Source organism: Rhinolophus sinicus, chromosome 8, assembly GCF_057876585.1.
Source record: "Rhinolophus sinicus isolate RSI-liver-muscle chromosome 8, RSI-T2T, whole genome shotgun sequence".
Lineage (NCBI taxonomy): Eukaryota > Metazoa > Chordata > Mammalia > Chiroptera > Rhinolophidae > Rhinolophus > Rhinolophus sinicus.
The window spans coordinates 72,333,487-72,353,627 of NC_142508.1; the positions used below are offsets into that span (position 1 = coordinate 72,333,487).

The 20,141-nt window shown below is 56.2% G+C and overlaps 1 protein-coding gene across 3 annotated transcripts; it reads right to left on the minus strand.

Annotated features, from left to right (window-relative positions):
* Positions 1-359: 359 nt before the first annotated feature.
* KATNB1 (katanin regulatory subunit B1) lies at positions 360-19,881 on the minus strand. Of its 3 annotated transcripts, none has more exons than XM_019754618.3 (20): positions 19,753-19,881; positions 18,370-18,670; positions 14,308-14,438; positions 11,290-11,407; positions 6,346-6,446; positions 5,968-6,009; positions 5,258-5,341; positions 4,927-5,042; positions 4,419-4,490; positions 4,109-4,259; positions 3,808-3,998; positions 3,560-3,690; positions 3,124-3,174; positions 2,397-2,464; positions 2,156-2,224; positions 1,918-2,067; positions 1,614-1,690; positions 1,459-1,533; positions 1,109-1,225; positions 360-779 (listed from the first exon to the last, which is right to left on the minus strand). In XM_019754618.3, the coding sequence occupies exons 2-20, from the start codon at positions 18,407-18,409 to the stop codon at positions 647-649; spliced, it is 1,917 nt and encodes a 638-aa protein (XP_019610177.1). In that variant the 5' UTR covers positions 18,410-18,670; positions 19,753-19,881; the 3' UTR covers positions 360-646. The 3 variants fall into 3 exon arrangements, with proteins under 3 accessions (XP_019610177.1, XP_019610157.3, XP_074170917.2); XM_019754598.3 differs by having other exon boundaries at positions 2,156-2,275; XM_074314816.2 differs by lacking the exon at positions 19,753-19,881 and adding an exon at positions 18,862-19,182 and having other exon boundaries at positions 2,156-2,275.
* Between the last annotated feature and the right edge of the window lie 260 nt (positions 19,882-20,141).

Below are 20,141 nucleotides of genomic sequence, written 5' to 3' on the forward strand. Positions count from 1 at the left end.
CAGTCCTGTCCCTGGAGGCCTCTTGGGGGTTTGGGGGGGCATCATCCTGCAGGGTACAGCTGTTGGCCTTGGAGGCATCCACGGGACAGCTGGGAGTGAGGCTGGGACGGGGGATGGTGGGGCCCAGCCTCACCTGCCTCCCAGCCATAGAGTTGCTGCCTCCCACTCCTCCCCCAGAAGAAGTCTGAACTGGCCCTGTCCTGACGGGCCGGCACTCTGCTGGCCCCTGCTGGCCCAGGTTGGCACACCACCTTTGGGGCTTAGGGGGTGGTCTCTTCTCCGCAGAGGCCAGGCAGGTCGTCATCTGCCTGGGAGAACCACATGGCCAGAGGTTGCCCCTCCCAGCAAGGAGATGAGGAAATAGTTACAAATTTAATAAAATTTGCCTTATAAATTACAGCAGCAGCCCCAGGGCTCGGTTTGCTGCCCCAAGAAGCAAGAGTTGGCAAAGCTGGGCAGCCGTTGCTGGAGAGTTGTCTGAGAGTTCGGGGCTATGGAGGTGGCCAGTGGGCCAGCGCCGCCGCCTCCAGGGTGGCAGCAGTGGGGGCAGGGGAGAGGCTCATGGCCAGTGGGAGTACAGGGAACAGGTGGAGGGGCTGAGGCCAGGCCCTGAGGGCTGCCAGGTGGCCCCCACACACTGGAGTCCTCAGTCCAAACTGGCCATGAGAAGGTGCAGCTCCCGGAAGGCACTGCCATGGCGGCCGCTCAAGCCCGACTTGCTCTTGACGAGGCCACTGATACTCTTGAGCTGCTTGTAGCAGAGCCGGCACTTGTGTAGCCTGAAGGCAGAGGGGCAGCGTTGGAGGTGACCAGCTGTGTGGACACCGCGACGGCCACGTGCCGTGGGGCCTTTCCTGTCTTAACCATTCTCGCCCCTCTCCCAGGCCAGGCCAGGCCACACCAGGGCGCAGGGCAGAGCCAGGCCATAGAGGAACCCAGGCTCTGGCTGTCCCCACCCCATACCCTGAGTCAGGGACTCTGTCCCAGGCACAATGACCTTCTCCATAAGCTGTTTCAGCAGTGCCATCAGGTGGGCTAGGCCCGCAGGTATGTTCTCGCTGGGCGTGGCATCCCTACCCCAATACCTGCATGCCGCCTGGCCCCTCACCTCTCCTCCCGGCTGATGTCCACACCCACAGAGGGCGGGGCCGCCAGGATGTCCGTGATCAGGGGCAGAAACCGCTGCAGGATCAGCTTCAGGGAGGTGCAGCCTGTTTGGACATAGCTTCAGACGCAGACGGATGGATGGAGCCCCAACAGAGAACCAGCAAGGCACACACGGCAGAGGGGAAGAGACGGACAGCGGATCAGAGGCGGCACAGCTTGTTTTCACTCTGCCCTCTCTGGAACTCGGAGGGGACAGCAGTGCTGCACAGGCACCTCACGTGGGCACCAGCCCTGGGGGTCTTTCCCGTGCTCCTTGCAGGAGCCCCTTGCCACCTCCCCTCCCGCACGTACCTCTCATACTTGCTCTGCAGAAGCTTCTCAATCTGCGGCAGCACCGTGGTGCACAGGTCCAGCTTCCACAGGGAGCTGGGGAGAGGGCCAGGGATGTACGCCCTCAGCACCCGGCCCTGCCCACTCCGCCCGCTCCACCCGCTATGGCCACTTACGCTTTCTGGTTGACGATGTTGAGGAGGTCCACCACCACGGACAGGTCACTGATGGCCACGGCCGAATCCACTGATGTCTGTGCAAACAGAGCGCCTGTCAGAGAGCACGGGGGGCACAGCGGCCCCTAACAGGTTGTGGAGTGATGATGGGGTTTGTTGTGGGCTATTAATGAGATCGCCCCTAAAGTGACGAGTGCAAGACCCGGCCTGTACACAGGTGCTCAGTAAGTGGCAGCTTGAGATGGTAAGGATGGAAGAAACAAAGGTGAAGCCACCCATGGTGTGGTGACAGGCTGGCACTTGCCTTGATGTTGCCCGTGGTCCACACGGCCCGCACGGTGTCCAGGTTCTTGTGGCGGCTGGTGAGCACCACACACATGGTGTCATGGCCTTTGCGGATCTGTGACATGGCGTCCTCGTCGACCAGCTCCGTCTGCTGGGAAACCTTCACAGCCTGCTGGGACGGGTCCAGATGCTGGCAGCAAAGCTCTGCCCTCGCGTCACGGACCTCCACCCCATCCTTGGGCTGGGACCCCACTCACAGGCAGGAAGTCGGAGGCCTTCAGCCCGATGGGCTCGTTCCGGGTGGCAGGGATGATGGCAGGCTCGGCCTTGAGGGCAGGGGTAGAAGTGACGACTTGGGCCCAGGGCACGACCTCGAGCTGGAGGGGTCCGGAGCTCAGTGGCGGCCAGCCTGAGGCCTCCCTCTCTACCCCCCAACCCTGGTTCAGGACTCCAGCTCCTTTCCGAGCCCCACACCACGCCTGCTCCACCCGGACATACGTTTGGCACCGGGAATTGCGTGTCCATGGCTGGGCTGGGCTTTGCTGCCTCCTTGGCTGTGGCCATGTCTGGAGACAAAAGGAAAAGATCTCTGGGTCAGGAAGAAGGCTGGGCTCAGCTGGGACTCTGGGTAATTGAAGGTGATGGAGAAGAAGGAGCTGGCGGGCAGCCGGGAAAAGAGACAAAGACATCGGTAGCACAGGTGCTAGGGAGGCCTGAGGGTGGGGGCTGGGCCTGTCCCCCTCTCCACTCACCCCCAGGTCTGGCAGAAAGCAGGTGTTTAGCACTGTGTGAGGATGGGACCCGGGGAGTGCTAGGTGGTGGCAATCAGCCCCTCACTAGGAATGTGTGTGTGGTGGGCGCCGGTGGTGAGTGATGAAGAGCCGGCGGCCCCATCTACAGTGGCCCCTAGTGACTTCTCTCACTATGACCATCTCCATCCTCCACAGCACGTGTCCCATTTCTGGACCCATCTGTGTGGTCGTGTCTACCTTCTGCCCTCCTCACTAGAGTGTGGGCTCCTGAGAGGAGCACCTGCCTGCCTTGTTCACACTCAATCATCAGGGTCTAGCCAGGCACACAGTAGGTGTTGTTGGGCAAGTTGAGGGAAAAGATCCAGTGAGAGAGAGGGTAAGATTGTGCCACAGGAGGGGAGGCCAGGGGCTCAGAGAGGGAAAGGACTGGGAGCTGGGGACTCGGTGAGGCCTGGCTCTGCCTCCCGACTCACCATCTTCCGGCGGTGCTGGGAAGGGCTCACTTCTCCGGGGTGGTGTCCTACCTGTAGAAGCGAAGGGGGTTGGGGAACTCACGTTGGCCAGCCTAGGGCTCCTATCTGAGCCCCCAGGGAGGGGGTGGCCTGGGAGCCAGGGCCCTGTCAGGACGCAGGGGATGGAAGCTGGTTCCCGGGCACACAGTTGCAGACCTATGACCCTGTCCCAGCCCCATGAAGCCTTGGGCCTGCCCCTAAGGCCTCAGGGCCTTGCTTTGTTTAGGGCAGGCAGGGCCCTCCGCTGGGGTCTAGAAGGCCTGGGACCAGAGCCTGGCCTGGAGCGGGTTAAGCATTGAGCTAAGCAGTGACATGAATGCTGTCCCCAGAGAGGATCATCTGCCTCCATGTCATAGGTGGGGACATGGGGGCCTGGGGGGCGGCAGCCAGGTCTCACTGATGCTGTTCTTTGGCTGGAAGATCTCGTTGTAGTCCTCGGCGTTCCGGATCTCTGCCCGCGACTCCCGCTCATCCCGGTCGTCCTCGCTGCTGGGGCTACGGCGCTCACTCTCCGAGTTCTGCTTCACCCTGGGGGTGGCCAAAAGGGGGCCGGGGCCCCGGTGAGGCCGGCTGGGCTTCCTGAAGCCTTCCTGGGCCGGGCCTGCCTCCTGTGCCCCCCGGTGCCCTCTGAAGCCCCAAGCCCACCTCTGAGGCTTGCTGCAGGCTGTGCTGGGCCGCTCGTAGATGCGTCGTAGGGGAGCACTGGGGAGGGGCGGCTGCTGTGCCAGCAGCTGGCTGTCCTGCACGGGGTCCTGGGCCACCGTGCCTGTCCTGGTGACCCGAGTCAGGTCCACCACGTAAGAGGAGACGTTGCTCTGGGAGAAGGCCACACCTATCTGCAGGAAGCGGCAGAGCTGGGGTGGGGCCCTCTGCAACAGCGGCTGGGGTATGGGTGGGAGTGGGGGCCTGAGGTGGAAGGGGGATGGAGGCCCGGTGGCTTTCTCACCAGCTGGTCGTTGCAGATGGCCAGGTCGGCCACCTTGCCCCAGTTGACTAGGACCACGTCAAAGCAGCGCTCGGGTTCCCAGCCGTAGACACGCAGTGAGTCCTGGCAGCCACTGTATAAGCAGCAGCCATCAGGGTTGAAGAGGACACTCCTAGGCCAGGCGAGAGTGGATCATGGGTCTGAGAAACCTGAGGAGGTTGCAGGGACCCCAGGACAGGAGGGAATGGAAGTGGAGATGGGAAAGGCCCACCCAGGTCCACATCCCAGTTCCCAGGAGGAGGCCGGGCCTACCACCCAGCTACCTGCATACCTGACGGGCCCTGGTTCCCCTTCGATGCAGCTCACCACCTGGAATTTCTCCAGATCCCAGAAACGGATGGTCCTGCAAAGGCAGCCAGGCTGTGCTAGGAAGCCAGGGTCTCCCTCTGGCTCCTACAGGCCTGTGGCTGGGGCAGCCCGCTTGTCTCCAGACACATGTCCACCCCCCACCTCCCTCTCAGGGCCATTAAGAACAATGTCTAGGGCTGGGGCTGGCCCTGGGCAGACAGGGGGAGGGGATTTAGAGGATGGGAGGTAAACATGGGCCTTGGATCTAGACGTGCCCTTGAAGGCCCAGACTGGGGCCAGGAATCAGACTCAGGGGACACGGGACCAGGGTCCCATCTTGACTTGGCTGGCAGTTAATTCAGTCTACACAGGTTCATCAGGCGTATGACACCCTGGGACAGAGAGACAGATAGGGGACAGATATACATAGACTCAGAGGATAGAGATGAGAAGGATGGCAGTCACGGGCAATGGGCCCTGCTCCTTCTCACCTGTCAGAGCTGCCAGAAGCCAGGAGGTACTCGTTGGGGTGAAACTCCACCACGTTGACAGGCCCCGTGTGGCCAGGGAACTCAGACATCATCTTGCCAGCAGTCAGATCCCAGAGCTGGGCAGGGCAGGGTGGAGATCAGGACCAGGCCGGACACCGCAGCTGCCCACTCGCCCTCTATTCCAGCCTGAGCTCTTTATCCACACACCACCTTCCACTCTGGACAGGCTTGGGACATGTAACCCCAGGCAGGAGGAAGGTGAGGCCCTAGCCTGAGGGTGAGCAGCGGACGCCAGTCCCCAGCCCGGGGCCCAGCTCTGGCCGGGAGCTACCTTCACTGTGTGGTCATCTGCAGCTGAGGCCAACCACTTCCCATCGGGGCTGAACCGGAGACACCGCACGGCCTGGCTGTGCCCCTGTGGAGAGGACAGAGCACTGGGCTCACCCAAGGGGCCTGGTGCCTTCCCCACCACCCACTCTATCTCTGCCCTCCACAGGCAGTGCTTCCTGGGGAGAAGGCAATGAGGGGCTGACGTGCGGGAGATGATGTAGAGACGCTTCTCCATATGCGGTCACAGATTCTGAGTCCTGCAGGACGCTCCAGGAAATCAGGGTTGCATGGTCACATAGTTTGGGAAGCAACATAGCTCATGTCTCTTCTTGGGAAGTTAAATGCCCTCTCTTAATGTCAAAGGGTCTAAAACCTCTAAAAATAATTCTTTGTTAAACTCAGTGCTTCAAACTCCTATGACTGGGCACCCCCTTCACCTAATGATACCTATTACCTGCCTGTAAAACCAGAGAACGGAGCAGTCTGGTGAACACAGCTCTGAGGGGATTCATGGAAAGCTGGGGTCCAGGTGGACCACCCACGGCACTCCTGCTCTGCTCCAGAGTCACGCTTCTTGCTGGGGCTCTCGTTTCTCATGTCCTCACTCAGGGTGGACGGCCGTCCACTCCAGCCCTGGCCAGTCCAGACACCACCCACACCCCATGTCTGCACGGTGCTTGTGGAATGACCACCAGAAGGTGCCCTCCTTACCCTGTATCGGAAGACACAGCCTTTCCTCCTGATGTCCCAGAGCTGTGGGGGGAGGAGCAGAGGGGCAGAGTCAGGACAGGCCCCGAGCAAGGGCGGGCTTGGGTGGGGGAGGCCTTGAGCCTGGGCCGTCCTGGAGCCTGGGTTGGAGGGCAGTGTGCGGCTGTGAGCAGCGAACGCCCTGGGCGCCTCCACGTCAGTACACCCCAAAATGACAGGGGTCTAGAAACTGCACACTAAAGCTGGGAATTCTCAGGAGAAATCCTGCCAGAGAGGGAAGACGCCCCACACAGAGCTGAAAGCCCACCCTCTCAGACAGGACACACGGCCGATCCCACGGCCCGCCCAGTGGGAGACACAGGGCTCAGAGTGGGCTCTCACCTTGATGTTTGTGTCCTGGGAACCCGAGGCTACGAACTCGCCATACGGGTGGAAATCCAGGCTGCAGATGTTGGCTTTGTGTCCCATGAGTGTGCGAAGAACTAAAAGGAAGAAAGCAGAGATGATGGCGTGAGAGGTAAACAAGACGGCTGACAGAGAAGGGCTGTTGTCTTCATGGTGTGTGGGCTTTAATATAAACTGAACAATAACACACATTTTAACAATAGGGGGAAAACATCAACTAGGGTCCTACCACCCTAACAACCTATTTTCCTATTTTTCTCCTGAGAGGCGATAGCCATTTCTGTTACTAGGTGAGCCCCCCAAAAACATTATCACGCACTACCCCCACCTTGTGCCGCTGGGCTCGTCCTAGTGTGTTCATGCAAGTGCAAAGGATGAGGGAGGATGTGATGTCAGGCAGAAGGAAGGGTGGGCAGGGGCCCCAAGGAGGGCAAGTGGAGGGTGTGCCTGGGGTGGCCCTGACGCTCACACTGGTCCCGTCCCAGGGATCTTGAGGGCGGCTGAGAACATGCTGTGAGAGCCGAGAGCACAAGGAGATGACTGGGGCCTCAGAACCCTGAGGGGCGGAGCGTGAACCACCTTCTGCTGCCCCAAGAAACCATGTCTCCCATCCTCCAAGGTTTTGTAGGCCGCTCCATGGCCCAGTCCAGCCTGGCCCACAGGCAAACTGTGTGTTTCTGTTTCTGGTGCCACTCAAATTTGTCTCTTCTCTCTGGCCTCATATGTCTTGCTTTTTAAAAGATTTATAATTCCACTGTCTGAATGAAACTGATCACCCCATGAGAGCTGGGGCCAAGTGGTACAGGAGTCCAGCCATCCTTAGGTTTGAGCCAAGGTGAACCGGGGTACCTTCTGAGAGGTAGTGAGCTCTCTGTTGAAGGAGGTGTTCAAGTAGCCTCCAAGCATAATGCTTTAGGGATGAGGGTCAAGCTCAACGCAATGGGTAAATTAAACAAACTCTATTGTATGACTGTCTGCATCCCTCAGGTTCAGGTCCAGGGCTCTGGAGACAGAATTGGAAGCAGTCCTGGCTCTGCTCCTTGCTTGCTGTGTGACCTTGAGCAATCCCTTACCCTCTCTGAGTCTCATATTGGTCATGGCCAGGATTACGTAATAAAATGGACATAAAGTTCTTAGGATGGGCCTGACACACAGTTAAGTGCTCAATAAATACCAGTTATAACTCTCATTATAATTTCTTCCTGCACAAGGCCTGCCTTCATCCTCTCTGTCGCCCAAGCTAAACCTTCTCTCTTCCTCAGGCCTCAGAATACTTGTCCTGGTTCTCTGTGTTCTGGCCCCAGTGGTGACTACTCAGTGCCGTGGCCTTTCGGGCACTTCCCTCATCCCAGGATATCTGCCGAGCACTTCTGGTGTTCACAGAACAGGCTGAGTGATTTCCGAGCGTGTCTCCCCCAAGCTCCAACACCACCAGGAGGTGGCCAAGGGCCTGAGGCTCAGAGGGGAAAGCAGCGCACTTCCGGCCGGTCGGCATGGTACAGAGCCAGAATTTAAAGCAGGCACCTGACTCCTGAGCAGCTTGCTTTACCGTGTGACCCTCTACCTGGGTCACAGTTGTCTAAAGCTCCTAGGACAGGCCAGGCACAGCTGAGAGCAGAATAAGTGAGCTGTTCTAGCTGTCATCTGCCTTGAAGACAGGGTCCATCCCACTGCCGATGCCCTTCCACCCATCCTACTCGGGGCCCCTCTGCACAGGTCCTGTGGGGTGCTGAGCTGGGACTGACCTGCCTTTACATCCTTCACGGAGTGTGTCAAGGCACCTGACACATCTCTTCTCGGAGTAGCTAACTTAATTGCACCAAAACCTGAGCAGCTGCCCCTCCTCGCTCTGTAGTTGTCACATGCCACCAGGGGCTCAACACAGCCTTTCTGGGCAAGGAGACCTCGAGCACATGCTGACCAATCCAGGGCCTGGAGGGGGCACTCATGCTGGCTCCTGCTTCAGCCACTCTGCATCCCACGCCAGTTTCCAGAATCCTGCCCCGCCCCGAGAAGACGTGGAGTCCTACCCTGCGTGGGCCGCCTTCCTGTGCCATCCCCGGCTGACCCACCCTCACCCTCTGGCTGTGCCATGGAAAGCAGGCAGGACCACATTCTTCTGGCGTGACTTCTGCCCTTGCTCTTCAGTCCCAGGAGGGCCTCTGGTCGCACCTGGGAGCTGCAGGATGGAGGGCCCCTGGGGTCTGTGTACCCCATTCAGGAGCCTCCAAGCTCTCCCAGCTGAGCAGCTACTCAGCTATAGGGTCTTTACCAAGCTTGGTGCCCTCCCTGGGCCCCAGCGTGCCCATATGACAAACAAAGGGGCTCTGCCAACCTGGATCTGCTTCAGAATCACCTGGAAGCTTATTGAAAGCCTGATTCTGGGCTCACCTGACTTCTGAGTCAGGTGTCCTGGGAGTGGGGTCTGGGCCGTGTATTTTTAACAAGCTCCTTGACAGCAGCTAGCCGTGGGAGCCCAGTGCCCAGGAATTCCAGAGGTCTTCCATTGTTATTCTTTGCCCACCTCAAGGAAGTCTCGCATTCCCCTTATGCGCGAAATAAGTGTGGCTGAGAATGCATGGTGCCCGTGTCTTCTTTTCCCTTTGCTCCTCAGTGAATGGTGCCGTCCACTGGGATTTGGATCCAGGAAGAAGTTTCCCAAGAAATGACCCACCCTCGTCCCGGGCCTTTCTGCTTTCTCAGCTGGACCCCGGCCAGCCCCTCAAGTCCAGTGATGCCAGCATAGATGCGTGCGTCCTGCATGTGGCCAGGCAGTGGGACCGTGTGCTCAGATGCAAAGCATGAGACCCATTTGTCATCCAAGAGATCCTGGGCGCTTTCTTAAACAGCCCATCACCGGGTAGGCAAGCATCACCCAAGAGGCCAGGGGCACCATATTTCTGGAGGATACAAAACCACTGCCCTTGGGAAGAATAAACCTGGCCGCCAAGTGTGCGTGGCCAATGGCTGCCATCCTGCAGCAGAGGCAGAGCACGCACCACAGGAGAGGCCCAGAAGGACCTATAAGTCTCAGTCAGGCATGGGGGCTCACTTCTGGGTAAAGCAGCCTTGGCAAAATCTATGCCACCATTTCCTCTCCTGTCCTTCAGGTAGCAATGGCCTCCTGGAAGGTCCAGAATAGAGGCTGGCAAAAAGCAGAGAGCAAATGGGTTTTACTTAAGACTTCTCAGCGTTGACCTGTACGGTGTTCTGAAAAAATGCTGAATTAGTTGTCAATATTCAGAAATGGGTGGATTCCACTTAAATTTCCAGATTCCCAGCTTCTGTTGAAAAATCCATAGAGCTGGCAGCACCCACAATGCCGTGTGGCAACACTCAGCTGAGGCTGAGAGGCAGACCCTCTTCTAGGGACGGCGAGACTCCCCACTTGGCCCAGAACCGAGGGCATGAGTTTACAGACTGAAAGGACTCGGCAAGAATCTAGCACAGGAATAAATGTTGACCAAGGTTCATCACTGTACAACTTCAGGACGCTGGGACAAAGATCCTACAAGCCTGCAGCGAGAGAGGCAGAGGGAGGAAAGCAGCAGGTCCCACATGAGGGTCCGGGAGGAGACAGCAGTGGTCTCCCAACAGCAACCCTGGAACCCAAAACGCAACGGCACTGCACCTTCAGAACTTGAAGGGAAAAGTATTTTCAACCTGGAATTCTATACTCGAACTGTTAAGAGAGAGGATGGGGTAGAATAAAGTCATTCTCAATCATGAAGGTCTCTAAAACTGCCTGTTGTGCACCTTTTCTCAGTAAGCTATGAAAGAATGTTCTCCATCAAAAAGAGGGAGAAAACCAAGAAAGGTGACAACGTGGGATCAGAGCAGCAGATGGAGAGAGTTCCCTGGAGAGGAGACCAGGAGAGCACAGGATGACAGCTGGGCTGCAGGCCCGGGTGCCCCCAGGCCACTAGGACCTGGGGGACAGTGGCTCTGAGAAGAGACCTTGATTATGGGATGGGTTTGAGGGTAAACTGAAGGAGGAGGTTTACTCTTCTGGCAGAGAATTTGGGGATGAATTAGTAATAAAGATGTAGGAAACATGCAGATGGGGAAAAAAACAGTTATTAATACCAGAGAAACAAAGTTATAAAAAGAAGAGAAATATGATCAGGCCCAAATAATATCTGTATGGTCCTGAGACTATAAACAATGGATATTTAAAAGGTGGAATTGGGAGGATGGAGAAGAACGCTGGGAGTGGCTCCACGAGAGCTAACGTCTCACCTTCAGTGGTCGGAAGGCAACAGCTAAAATATAAAATGTTTTCTAAAAGAAAGTGCAGTATAACCACGTTGTTTAGGAAAGTAGAGGGAATCAGCAAAACTCCAGGTGAAAGGACAGAAGGTTGAGGAGTGGAGCAGAGACTTCCTCTTTCCATTGTATTTGTAGAACTATCGGTATCTGACTTTTCAAAGTACGCATAACTCCTATAAAGGTGAAAACTAAACTAAAAACAAACAGAGCACAAGGAAACAGAAGGCTGGCCACCCCAGCCCCATTCCTGCAGGCAAGTTGCCAGAACTGAGCGGGGGCCGCCTCCAAGTCGGCGCACACTCCCCACTGCGCCCCACATAGCCAGCTCACTCGTTTACATGTCCTGTGTGGCCCCTGGTGGCACTTGATGTCTTTCCAGGCTCTGAATCCACACAGACATCCACCTGCCCACCCACACAGTTGTCCATTCAGACATTTACTGGGCACCTCTTCAGTGCCAGCACTCAGACAGCAGTGCACGTTGCTGCTGCGCGGCCAATGGGGACGGGGGAATCACCACGCCGTCTGGGCAGCGCTCCAGGAGGGAGGCATCCAAGCTAGTCAGGCTTCCTGGAGGAAGCAGCTGGACAGGAGAGCCAGAGACAGCAGGCCCGCAGGCTGCGTATAGGGGAGGCGAGCGTAGATGCCTACTTTTGGCAGCTTCCAGGTCCCAGACACGGATGGAGCCCGACTGGGAGCCGGCCACGATGAGCTCCTCAGGGGTGTTGAGGCGGACACTCTCCACCGGGGACGTGTGACCCGTCAGGCTCTGTGGAGAAAGGGTGGCAACTTTAGCGCACTGCGTGGACAGACCCTCAGCTGCTGCCCCAAATTCTGGGGTCCCAGAAAGTGTGTCAGAGAGAAGTGACCCAAGCACAGAGCCACACCCAGGCTCTCCACAGCTGGCTGAGCAGCCGCTTCTTTCGGCCTCAGCTCCCAGGGCTAACAGTGGCCCAGATTCCACTCATGCTCCAGCCTCTCCCACTGCCCGCCATGCTGACATGGATGTCACCTACAGCAATGGCCCTGGCCCCTTGGAGGGGAGCAGCTGACCCTTTAGTCCTGAGTCCAAACCACCACCCACCTAGGCTCTGCTCCCATCTCCAAGCCCCTCAGGAGGGGAAACATGGCAGAACCGAGGCCTGGCTCATTAGCAGCGCATGTCTCACCCTCTGGAATGCCTGGATCCCTGGGGCTGCCCCTGCTGGAGGACCCAGCCATGCTCCCAGGCAAGGGCTCTCGGAATCCAGAGGGACTGGGAGTAACTGTGCTGGAAAACCCGGACTCTCACCCAGCCAGGGCTGGGTCGGGCTGAGCCCGGGAGACGGGGTGGGAGACGTTGGTATTTCCAGATTTCTGGAGAGAGGCCAGAATCTGAAATCCATGGTGTCTGTCACTCCCCGCCAGGCGCTGGCTAACCTAGGGCACAGTGGTGACTCCATCAGTGTTTGTTAAGACAACATTCCCCATGGGGGTTGGGGACCTTAGGGGAAAACTGCTCCTCAGCAGAATTACCCCAAGACCAGGCAGTCACAAGCAGTTTGTCTGATTCCCAAACATCACCGGCAGGAGTGTAAATGGGTACAAGCTACACGGAGAGTAACTGGGCACAATCTACGCACATTTAGAAATGCACATTCCTGCACACCAGCAGCTCTGCCTCTGGGAGCTTGCCCTATACACACTTAAACACATGTGCAACACACATGGAAGGTTACTCACTGCAGTGACTCTTTTGGACAAAAGACTGGAAACAATGTAAATACCCAGCACAAGAAACTGGTTGGATAAGCTACGGTCATCCGGTCATCCATGGTCACCCGTGCAACGGACTGCCATTCATTCAGCCTTAAAAATGTATGAGGCCACCCTCTGCATATGAGAAACACTAACCTCCGTGATACTTTCAGGCAAAAAACGATGGAGGCAGTGTGTACAGTATGATACCATTCATGTAAAAATAGGAGGCGGAGGGGAGAGGCATGCACATTTGCTCGTGAATGTACAAAATAATTCTGGAAGGACACAGAGGAACCGGAGGCCTGGTTGTCTCCAGGGCGAGAAGTGGAGGTCAGGGGAGGAAGGAAGATGCTTCACTGCTTCCTGCGTATCATTTGGAGGTTGAACTGTATGAGTTCATACATACTTAGAAATGCACAGAAATAGACCAAAGTGCACTGCCTGCAGAGGGAGTAGCACGTGCATAAACCTAACGTGAGAAAGAACTTGGCAAGTCTGAGGCTCCGAAAGACCTGATCTGTGGGGAGTCAGGGGAGAGGCTCAGGCTGAGGCCTGTGGGTGGCCTGCGGGCTGCAGCTGGTGTGAGAAGGGAAGTCTGGAGGCCAGACCCCAAACTGCACTGTGCTTCCCTGGGGATGAGAGCCTGGGTGCACTTGGTGTCCATTCTTTGTGAGTCCTTGTTGATTCTTTTTCAGATCTCAGCTCTCCGCTGGATCTCTCCCAAATCACTGAGGTAATTAAATGTCTACTAATAAATATTACCTCCCACCTCTTTTTATCTGTGTCTTTACTTGGTCAAGAGTCAAAAGCATGACACTGCCCTGTGCTGCAAGGCTGGGGAGGGAGACGGAGGTTCCTGTGCTCCTGGCGGGAATGTAAATTGATTTCTGGAGGGCACGGGGGCAGAATGTTTTGAAAGCTCTTTAAAAAGTGCACACCTTTGGATTTTAATGCAACGATCACAGATCTGCGTGAAGATTTAGGCAGATGAGGATGTTCGGAGGTAGATGACCACGTGGCTGAGCAGGGCCAAGACTGCAAATGCCCTCCATGCTGGGAACAGGGCGGGGCTCAGCCAACTCCAGCTCATCGCCACAATGGCACACCACCGACGCCATTAAAAGTCATGTAAAAGGGTATGTGTGGACATGGGTAAATGCTCACACATTGTTATTCTAAAAAACCAGGCCACAGAAGAGTGAGCTAGCATGCTAGAAATATACTGTCATATATTTACGTGGGGGCACATGTATGTTTGCATGTGTGTACATGTACATATATGCACAAGTCTGCACACATATGCTGTGCAGCACGTGTATGTATCTATATCAGCACTTAGAAAGACACAGATCAAAGCACCAGCTATAGGGGTCTCTGGATAATGGAACTACATGTGATTCATTTTTGTATTTGCTTCTTCCTTTATGCCTTCCTGTTTGGGAAAGGAAAAGTTTTTGGCACTGAATGTAGTTGTTTAACCAGGGGAAAGTGCTATTAGAGAACCAACTCTCTACCCAGCTCCAGCCAGGTGCCCTGAAATTACTTTTGTGGAATGAGGTAGGGAATGAAGCAGTCAGCCCCACGTACAGCTGACGGACGAGCGGATGGGCTGTGGGCAGGGGAGGCTCAAACTGGGGCCTGTGGGCTCATTTCAACCTTCTCAGGCAGGCTCCCTACAGTACTGTCCTGCAGCCAGGTGACGCCCCCATTCCTGAGCACTGGCCACTGTCCCTGCCATCCAGGCTTGTTCTTGGTCTTCCTGAGCAGACAGCTGGGGAAGGCGCAGATGGTGTACTATGTCCCCCTGCACAAGGGCTGGGTACCCTCAGGCAGGGTGCCTGCAAAGCCGCCCGCTCCTTACCCCAACCCCCCCAGCCCAGAGTCCCTCCCATCCCAAGCCCCTGTGCCTGCTGGCCGGCCGAGGCTCACCATGATGCAGTTGGGCTTGTTGATGGACCATAGGTTGACACGGCAGTCGTCCCCGCCTGTTGCCAGCAGCCGCCCAGAACCTTTGCCCAGCACCAGCGAGGACACATTGCTGGCATGGGCGACGATCTCCTCTACACAGGAAAGGGCAAGGGGAGAAGGCAGTCAGGGGGCTTGATGGGTCACGTGGTGGAGGGGTGGGCTTGGCCCCGCGTGGCCCCCAGCTCCAACACCGGAAGCCCCATGGGAGGGCTCTGCCCCCGTCAGCTCCCCTTTGGTATCCAGACACCCCACATGACACCAGCTGACAAGGCAGGGCCTGGGCTTGAGGCAGAAATGATTATTTCTCAACTTCAGTCATTCCTGTCCCACCCTGAGGCCTCATGATTTTTTTCTCTTTTTCTGCACATCGACTGGTAATACTAGGCTCAATTTTTTTTAAATCACTTATTTTTATTTAGCTCTGTCTTGTAAGCAATAATATCCACGAAATTACCAGTTTGATATGTTCATTACACTTTTTCCACAATATGAAAACAAGTATTAAGATAAAAAATACTGACCTATGTACCACCTAAGCACCTCGCCACTCACTGCACACACAAACCTCACTTTGGGGAACACACTTTAAGAACCATTAAAGTCAACTCTAGCCAAGCTGTCCCAAGGGGAGCTCACCCAGGGCTTCAGCCCACAGCCTCTGAATCATGGACCAGGTTCTGGCCTGAGCTCTGCTATTGTAGGCTGTGTGGCCTTAGACAAGTCACTCATCTTCTCTGAGGGCTGGGTTCCTCGTCTAGTAAATGGAGATAACAACAGCGCCTGGCTTATTGAGTTGCTGAGGATTCAGTGAGAACATGCGTGTGAGCTGCTGCACAGGAAGCAGGTGCTCCGCGATTGGTACGCGGGCTCAGGACTAGTCACCACAGAGAGTGGGTATTAGGGCCTCAAGTGGGCACAGGAGGGTGGGCTTCATGAGGAGGGGAGCAGGAAACAGCTGACTGAGAGGTCTGAGAGTGAGGGGACGGAAGTGACGGCTGCCAGGCAGAGGGGAGATACGGTCGTTGTGGGCAGCCACGAGGGCCCCTGGCTTGTGCTTTGGGGGCAGCAGACAGAGCCTCCGGGGGCATCATCAGTGCTCCAAAGGGAAGAAAACATGGGCAAGGAACCAGAAGGCAACCCAGGCCTCCGAACTCATCTCTGCGTGAGTCCCTCTTGGGAACAATAAGGAGACAAGACAGGTCTCCCCACACAGACGGAGGGAAAACCCCACCGTGCTATGCTGAGGCACCTGGGAGGCCGGCTGGGGTGAGGGCCTACACCCTGCCTGGTGGCCTCTGTGGTGTGGGCTTCAGACCACAGGGAGGTTGTGAAACGAGGCCCAGGAAGGCTGCTTGCCAGGCAGCCTGGTTCAGCAGGGCTAGCAAAACTGCCCGGGGACCAGGCCCCAGGCTTGACCTGAGTGATGACACCCAACCTCATGGCCCAGCCAGGCACAAACAGCATCCAGCCCCAGCCTGGGCAAGAGTCCCAACGTCAGCCAGGGCCTCAGAGACCCTGTCACTCAATCCAAGGGACCAGGGCCCCTCTCTAATCTACATCTCAACCAAGGAGCCTCTGTCCTCTGGAAACTGTACGGGTAGATGCCTGGGGTTCAAGAGCTTCTCTTTGGCCAAAGTGACTGCCCACCCCAGAAAGAAGACAAGCCACCTTCTCGCTGAGCACTGTTCCCAAGCCTCAGGTCCTCTCCCCTTCTCTGGAGACACTCCACACATGCACTGCCCTACACCTCGGACCTACTGCGGGCCTGAGTGTCTACCTCAGCTCTCACCCTTCTCAGGGAAAGCTCTGGCTGCCCTACGTCACTGGGCCTTGTTGGGCACACTGTCATCCCTCTCTGGGCCTCAGCACGGCTGCCCCTGGAGACAGCCATTAATTCATAATATATATGATTCCTGGGTGCCTATTCCAGGCCCAGAACTGGGGAGACAGTGGGGAATGAGAGTGATTAGATTCCTGTCTTCATGCTACAGCCTGATCGGATGGTTTCTGGGGCAGGGCGTCCAGCTGGAAGAACCACACACTCTGAGGTTAGAGGGATTCGGAGGTTGAGCCCTTCTAGAAGGGCTCAGACCACTTCCCTCTAAGAAACCTGACCCAGGACTGACTGGAGCCCCTGGAGAGACCAAGGGGGAGAGCGGACACACCATGGGTACCAGGCAGAGGAGGCCTCAGCACAGGGCACCGACCTAAGAATTCCCCTCTGGCCTAAAGGACAGCACCCACCCATGGCCCAGGCTTGGGTAACACATTTTAGTGCAAACAAATAAAGATCCTCACAGCACCTACAGGCAGGCCAGGCTGGCAGCTGCTGCTTCACCCTGTGGCAAAAGCCCATGACAGTTTCCCAAGCACAGGTGGCACGACTTGGGCCCCGTGTCCCAGCCAGAGCTGGGGACACAGCATCCTGGCCAGAGGCACTGAGGACTAGCATCCCAAATGGAAGGTGCAAAGAACGGGCTTCACGCTGGCCAAGCACCTTCTGATCCTTGCGAGCTCTAGAGCCACAGAGTCCGAGGTCACTGGCCTTGGGCTCTTCAGTTAAAATGCTGTGCACATGACATTGTCAGCAGATGCCCAATATGAGTCGATCACGGTACCTCCCACTTGAACAGTTTCAAGATTTGGCTTTGCCTTTCAGATAAAGCCGAAGCCTCAGAAAGCTCTGTGGCACCACATTCTCCTCAACGCTGTGCTGCTGCCCATGGCTTCCTTTGAGTCCTTCCCATGCACTGACATTCCTCCCTCAGGGCCTTTGCACATGCTGTCCAGCAGCCTACAATACTTCCCTACTGCACCCCCCAGCACCTAGTGAATTGATCAAAGCATATGTCCCAGCTTCGAATTCGATCAAGAGAAACAGAGGGGTGGGGTTATTCCTGCCAGTTGCTCTCCCCAGGGTCTGTGCCCCATTGCAGAGCCCTTGTCTATTTTGCCCCCACTGTCTCCCTAGTGCCTGGCTCTATGCTGAGGAAAGAGCAGCTGTTGAAGGGATAGATACATAACTCCTATAAATATAAAACCGCTCTGATCAAAGTGTGCCTTCCTTGGGAGCCATGAACAGCATTCTCCCAGAACAATTTGAAACAATTTGAGGAACCACTTGAAAATAGCCCAGGCCTCTCATTTAACAAATGAGGACACTGGGGCCCAGCTAAAAGCTTTGCCCAAGTTCCCACAGTTAAAAGTGAAGGAGCCTTGCCCAAGCTTCTGAAAGCAGCCCAGGGACAGCTCATAGCACAGGGTGACCAGTCTGGGCACACTAAATATATGCCAACCAGTTATTAAAGGTGGGGCAGGGCCCACGGAAGCACTAACGAGTAGGGCCGCAGTCCTGAAAATATGATCTGGGGAACCACCACTAATGGCATGCTTTTCAATGGCTCAGTGTTTCTAACTGATAAATAATGATAGATATAACTCCCATAAACAAAAACTCTTTGGGATCGTCAATAATTTTTAAGAGTATAGAGAGGTCTTCAGATCCAAGTTCACAATTGCTATGTCGGGGAATGGTGGCAGTGGCGGTGCTCCAACTCAGTTACATTCCAGAGCCCTGTCAACATCCCTCTGTTTACCCCCTCACCCCCGCCCACCCCCAAGATGCCCTCAGCTTAACTTCTCAGAGGTCTCAAAATGCAAAGAACACCTTTCAGGATTTTCACCCATCCCGGCTGTCAGCCTAACTGGAAATCCTACACCAAGTGACTTATTATATGTTCATTTTCTCACGTGAATCTCATAACAACTCTAGAATGTATGTATTGTACAGATAGGAAACTAAGCCTCAGAGAAATTAAGACATTGGTCAGAAAGTAAGTCACCTGACCAATGTCACCCAGCTAAGAAGGGCCAAAGTCATGATTTGCATCTTGGTCTATTTTACTCCAAAGCCTAGGAGTCTCTCACCCTGTGCCAAGAATAGAAGACAAAGCTGGGGGTTCAGGAACCCAGCAGCAAACAGCTAACAGAGTAAATTGGTGAGAAAGAAAGAAAACTACTCACGCAACTTCCAGGCTGTTTTGGTGACTACAGGGGTGGCCATCCTTCAGCTGGCTGGCACCTGAAGCTCCCACAAAACAGACTGTGCTTTCCTCGTGGGGTGGGGGTGGATCCCCCCCAGATCTGCCGATCAAGTTGGCAGGGAGTTCCCACACATCCAGGCAGAGGGAATGCCTTGTCTCCTGGCTCTGGATGGACCTGTAGTTTTAAATCATACACAGCAGCCACAGAGCAGCCTGTGCGCACCTTCCAGGATCCTGGATCATGGAATGTCAGGCTTGAGCCATCTCAGCTCAACACTGGGCTGGAACACAAACAGAGGGGATGGCTTGTTAGGAAACACTCAGTGGGAGCTCAGGGGTACCCTGATATGAAGAACTGCAGCCACAGCTCCCTGGATCACCAAGGCCACTTGATAAAGACAGACACCCACTACAGCCAACAGAGCCAAGAGCTGCACAGCAAATTGGGTGTGAGAATCTGGAGGGGGGGCACCTCAAGCAGGGAACAGGGATAAAGGTCCTCCCAGAGGCCAGGATGACGGGAGGAGGCTCTGTTCCAGGAGGCTGGCTGCCTGAAGTGCGGCAGCCGCAGTGGGGCGGGGAAGAGCACATGTCTGCAGTTCCGACAGATTTCCAGGAGTCACTGTTTTGTCTGACCTATGGGAAGTGGGTGGAGTCAAGGCTAAGCTTAGGGGCCCATGTGAGGCACCCCAGATAGGCACTGAAGTCTTCTCTAGGGGGAATCTCAAATAGGGCCCTGAGGATCTAACCCCCCCACCCCCAGTGTGTGGCAAAGGAACTACTCCTGGTGCCTGTCATGTCCAAGGACAGTGCTGGGAACTAGGCCACCGGTCGGCATGAGTCAGTATGATCCCCTCAACTCTAAAAAGCCAAACCATTTCCCATAAATCCTCTCTGTCCCGTTTCTCCTGGGTTCGCCAGTCCTGCCTCTCTAGTCCTCCATTCACTACCCCTTCTCCCTGCCTGCTGTGCTCCCCACTCGCGCACATCCTGTTTCCTGAGCTCCCTAAATTGGCCCCTGCCTCGCCAGACCCCCTTTACTCTCCTTTCCCCTCTGCTACCAGTATCCCCATTCATTCATTCCTGTTTCTTGTGTTCCCATTCATCACCCATCCTCCTGCAGACCCCCGGCTCTGCTTCCGGCCTCCCTGGTTTCCCCCTCAGGCCTCCTCGGTGGTTCCGCCCCTCCCGAAGCTAAGTCTGGTCCCTCGGCCTCCCCTGATCCTCCCACTTCTCTCAGCTTGCGGGGCAATGGCTCCAGCCTCCCCGCGCCCAGAGCCCTCTCTGCCGCAGCCCGGCCCGACACCGCCAGGCTTGGCCCAGTCCAGGGCCCCTCGCCCCCTCGTCCCCTTGCCCACTCCACCTGCAGCTGTGGCTCAGGAATCCGAGGCTCCGCTCCAGGGGCGACCCCCACTTGCCTCCATCCCCTGCCCTGATTGGCCGCTGCTTGACAACCGACCCTCACAACAAAACCTCCGTCTCAGAGCCCTGCCCAACTCACCTCCCGCACCAATCAGCCGCCACGGGCGCTCCACCTCCCGCCAGGTTTGACCAATCAAAGCAGGCGCTTCTGCCGCTTTTCCCAAGTACCCGCCCTCTCTCCCTGAATTGGACTAATCACGAGGAAGGAGAGTTCAAGAGTCGCCCCTCAGCCTCTAATGAACCAATACGGGCTGCCGTTTCATTGGTCCCGCCTCCGCCTCAAACTTTCCCTTCCCTCCCCCTTTCCTTCTCTACCTCGAACCTACTTTG

Coding starts and splice junctions, on each gene's coding strand:
- KATNB1 (XM_019754598.3), bottom strand. CDS start 18,409: ATGGCCACCCCTGTAGTCACCAAAACAGCCTGGAAGTTGC. Junction 6,447..11,289: donor GGACCTGGAAGCTGCCAAAA/GTAGGCATCTAC, acceptor TCTTCCTTTTAG/TTCTTCGCACACTCATGGGA. Junction 4,260..4,418: donor GGGGAACCAGGGCCCGTCAG/GTATGCAGGTAG, acceptor CGCCTGGCCTAG/GAGTGTCCTCTTCAACCCTG.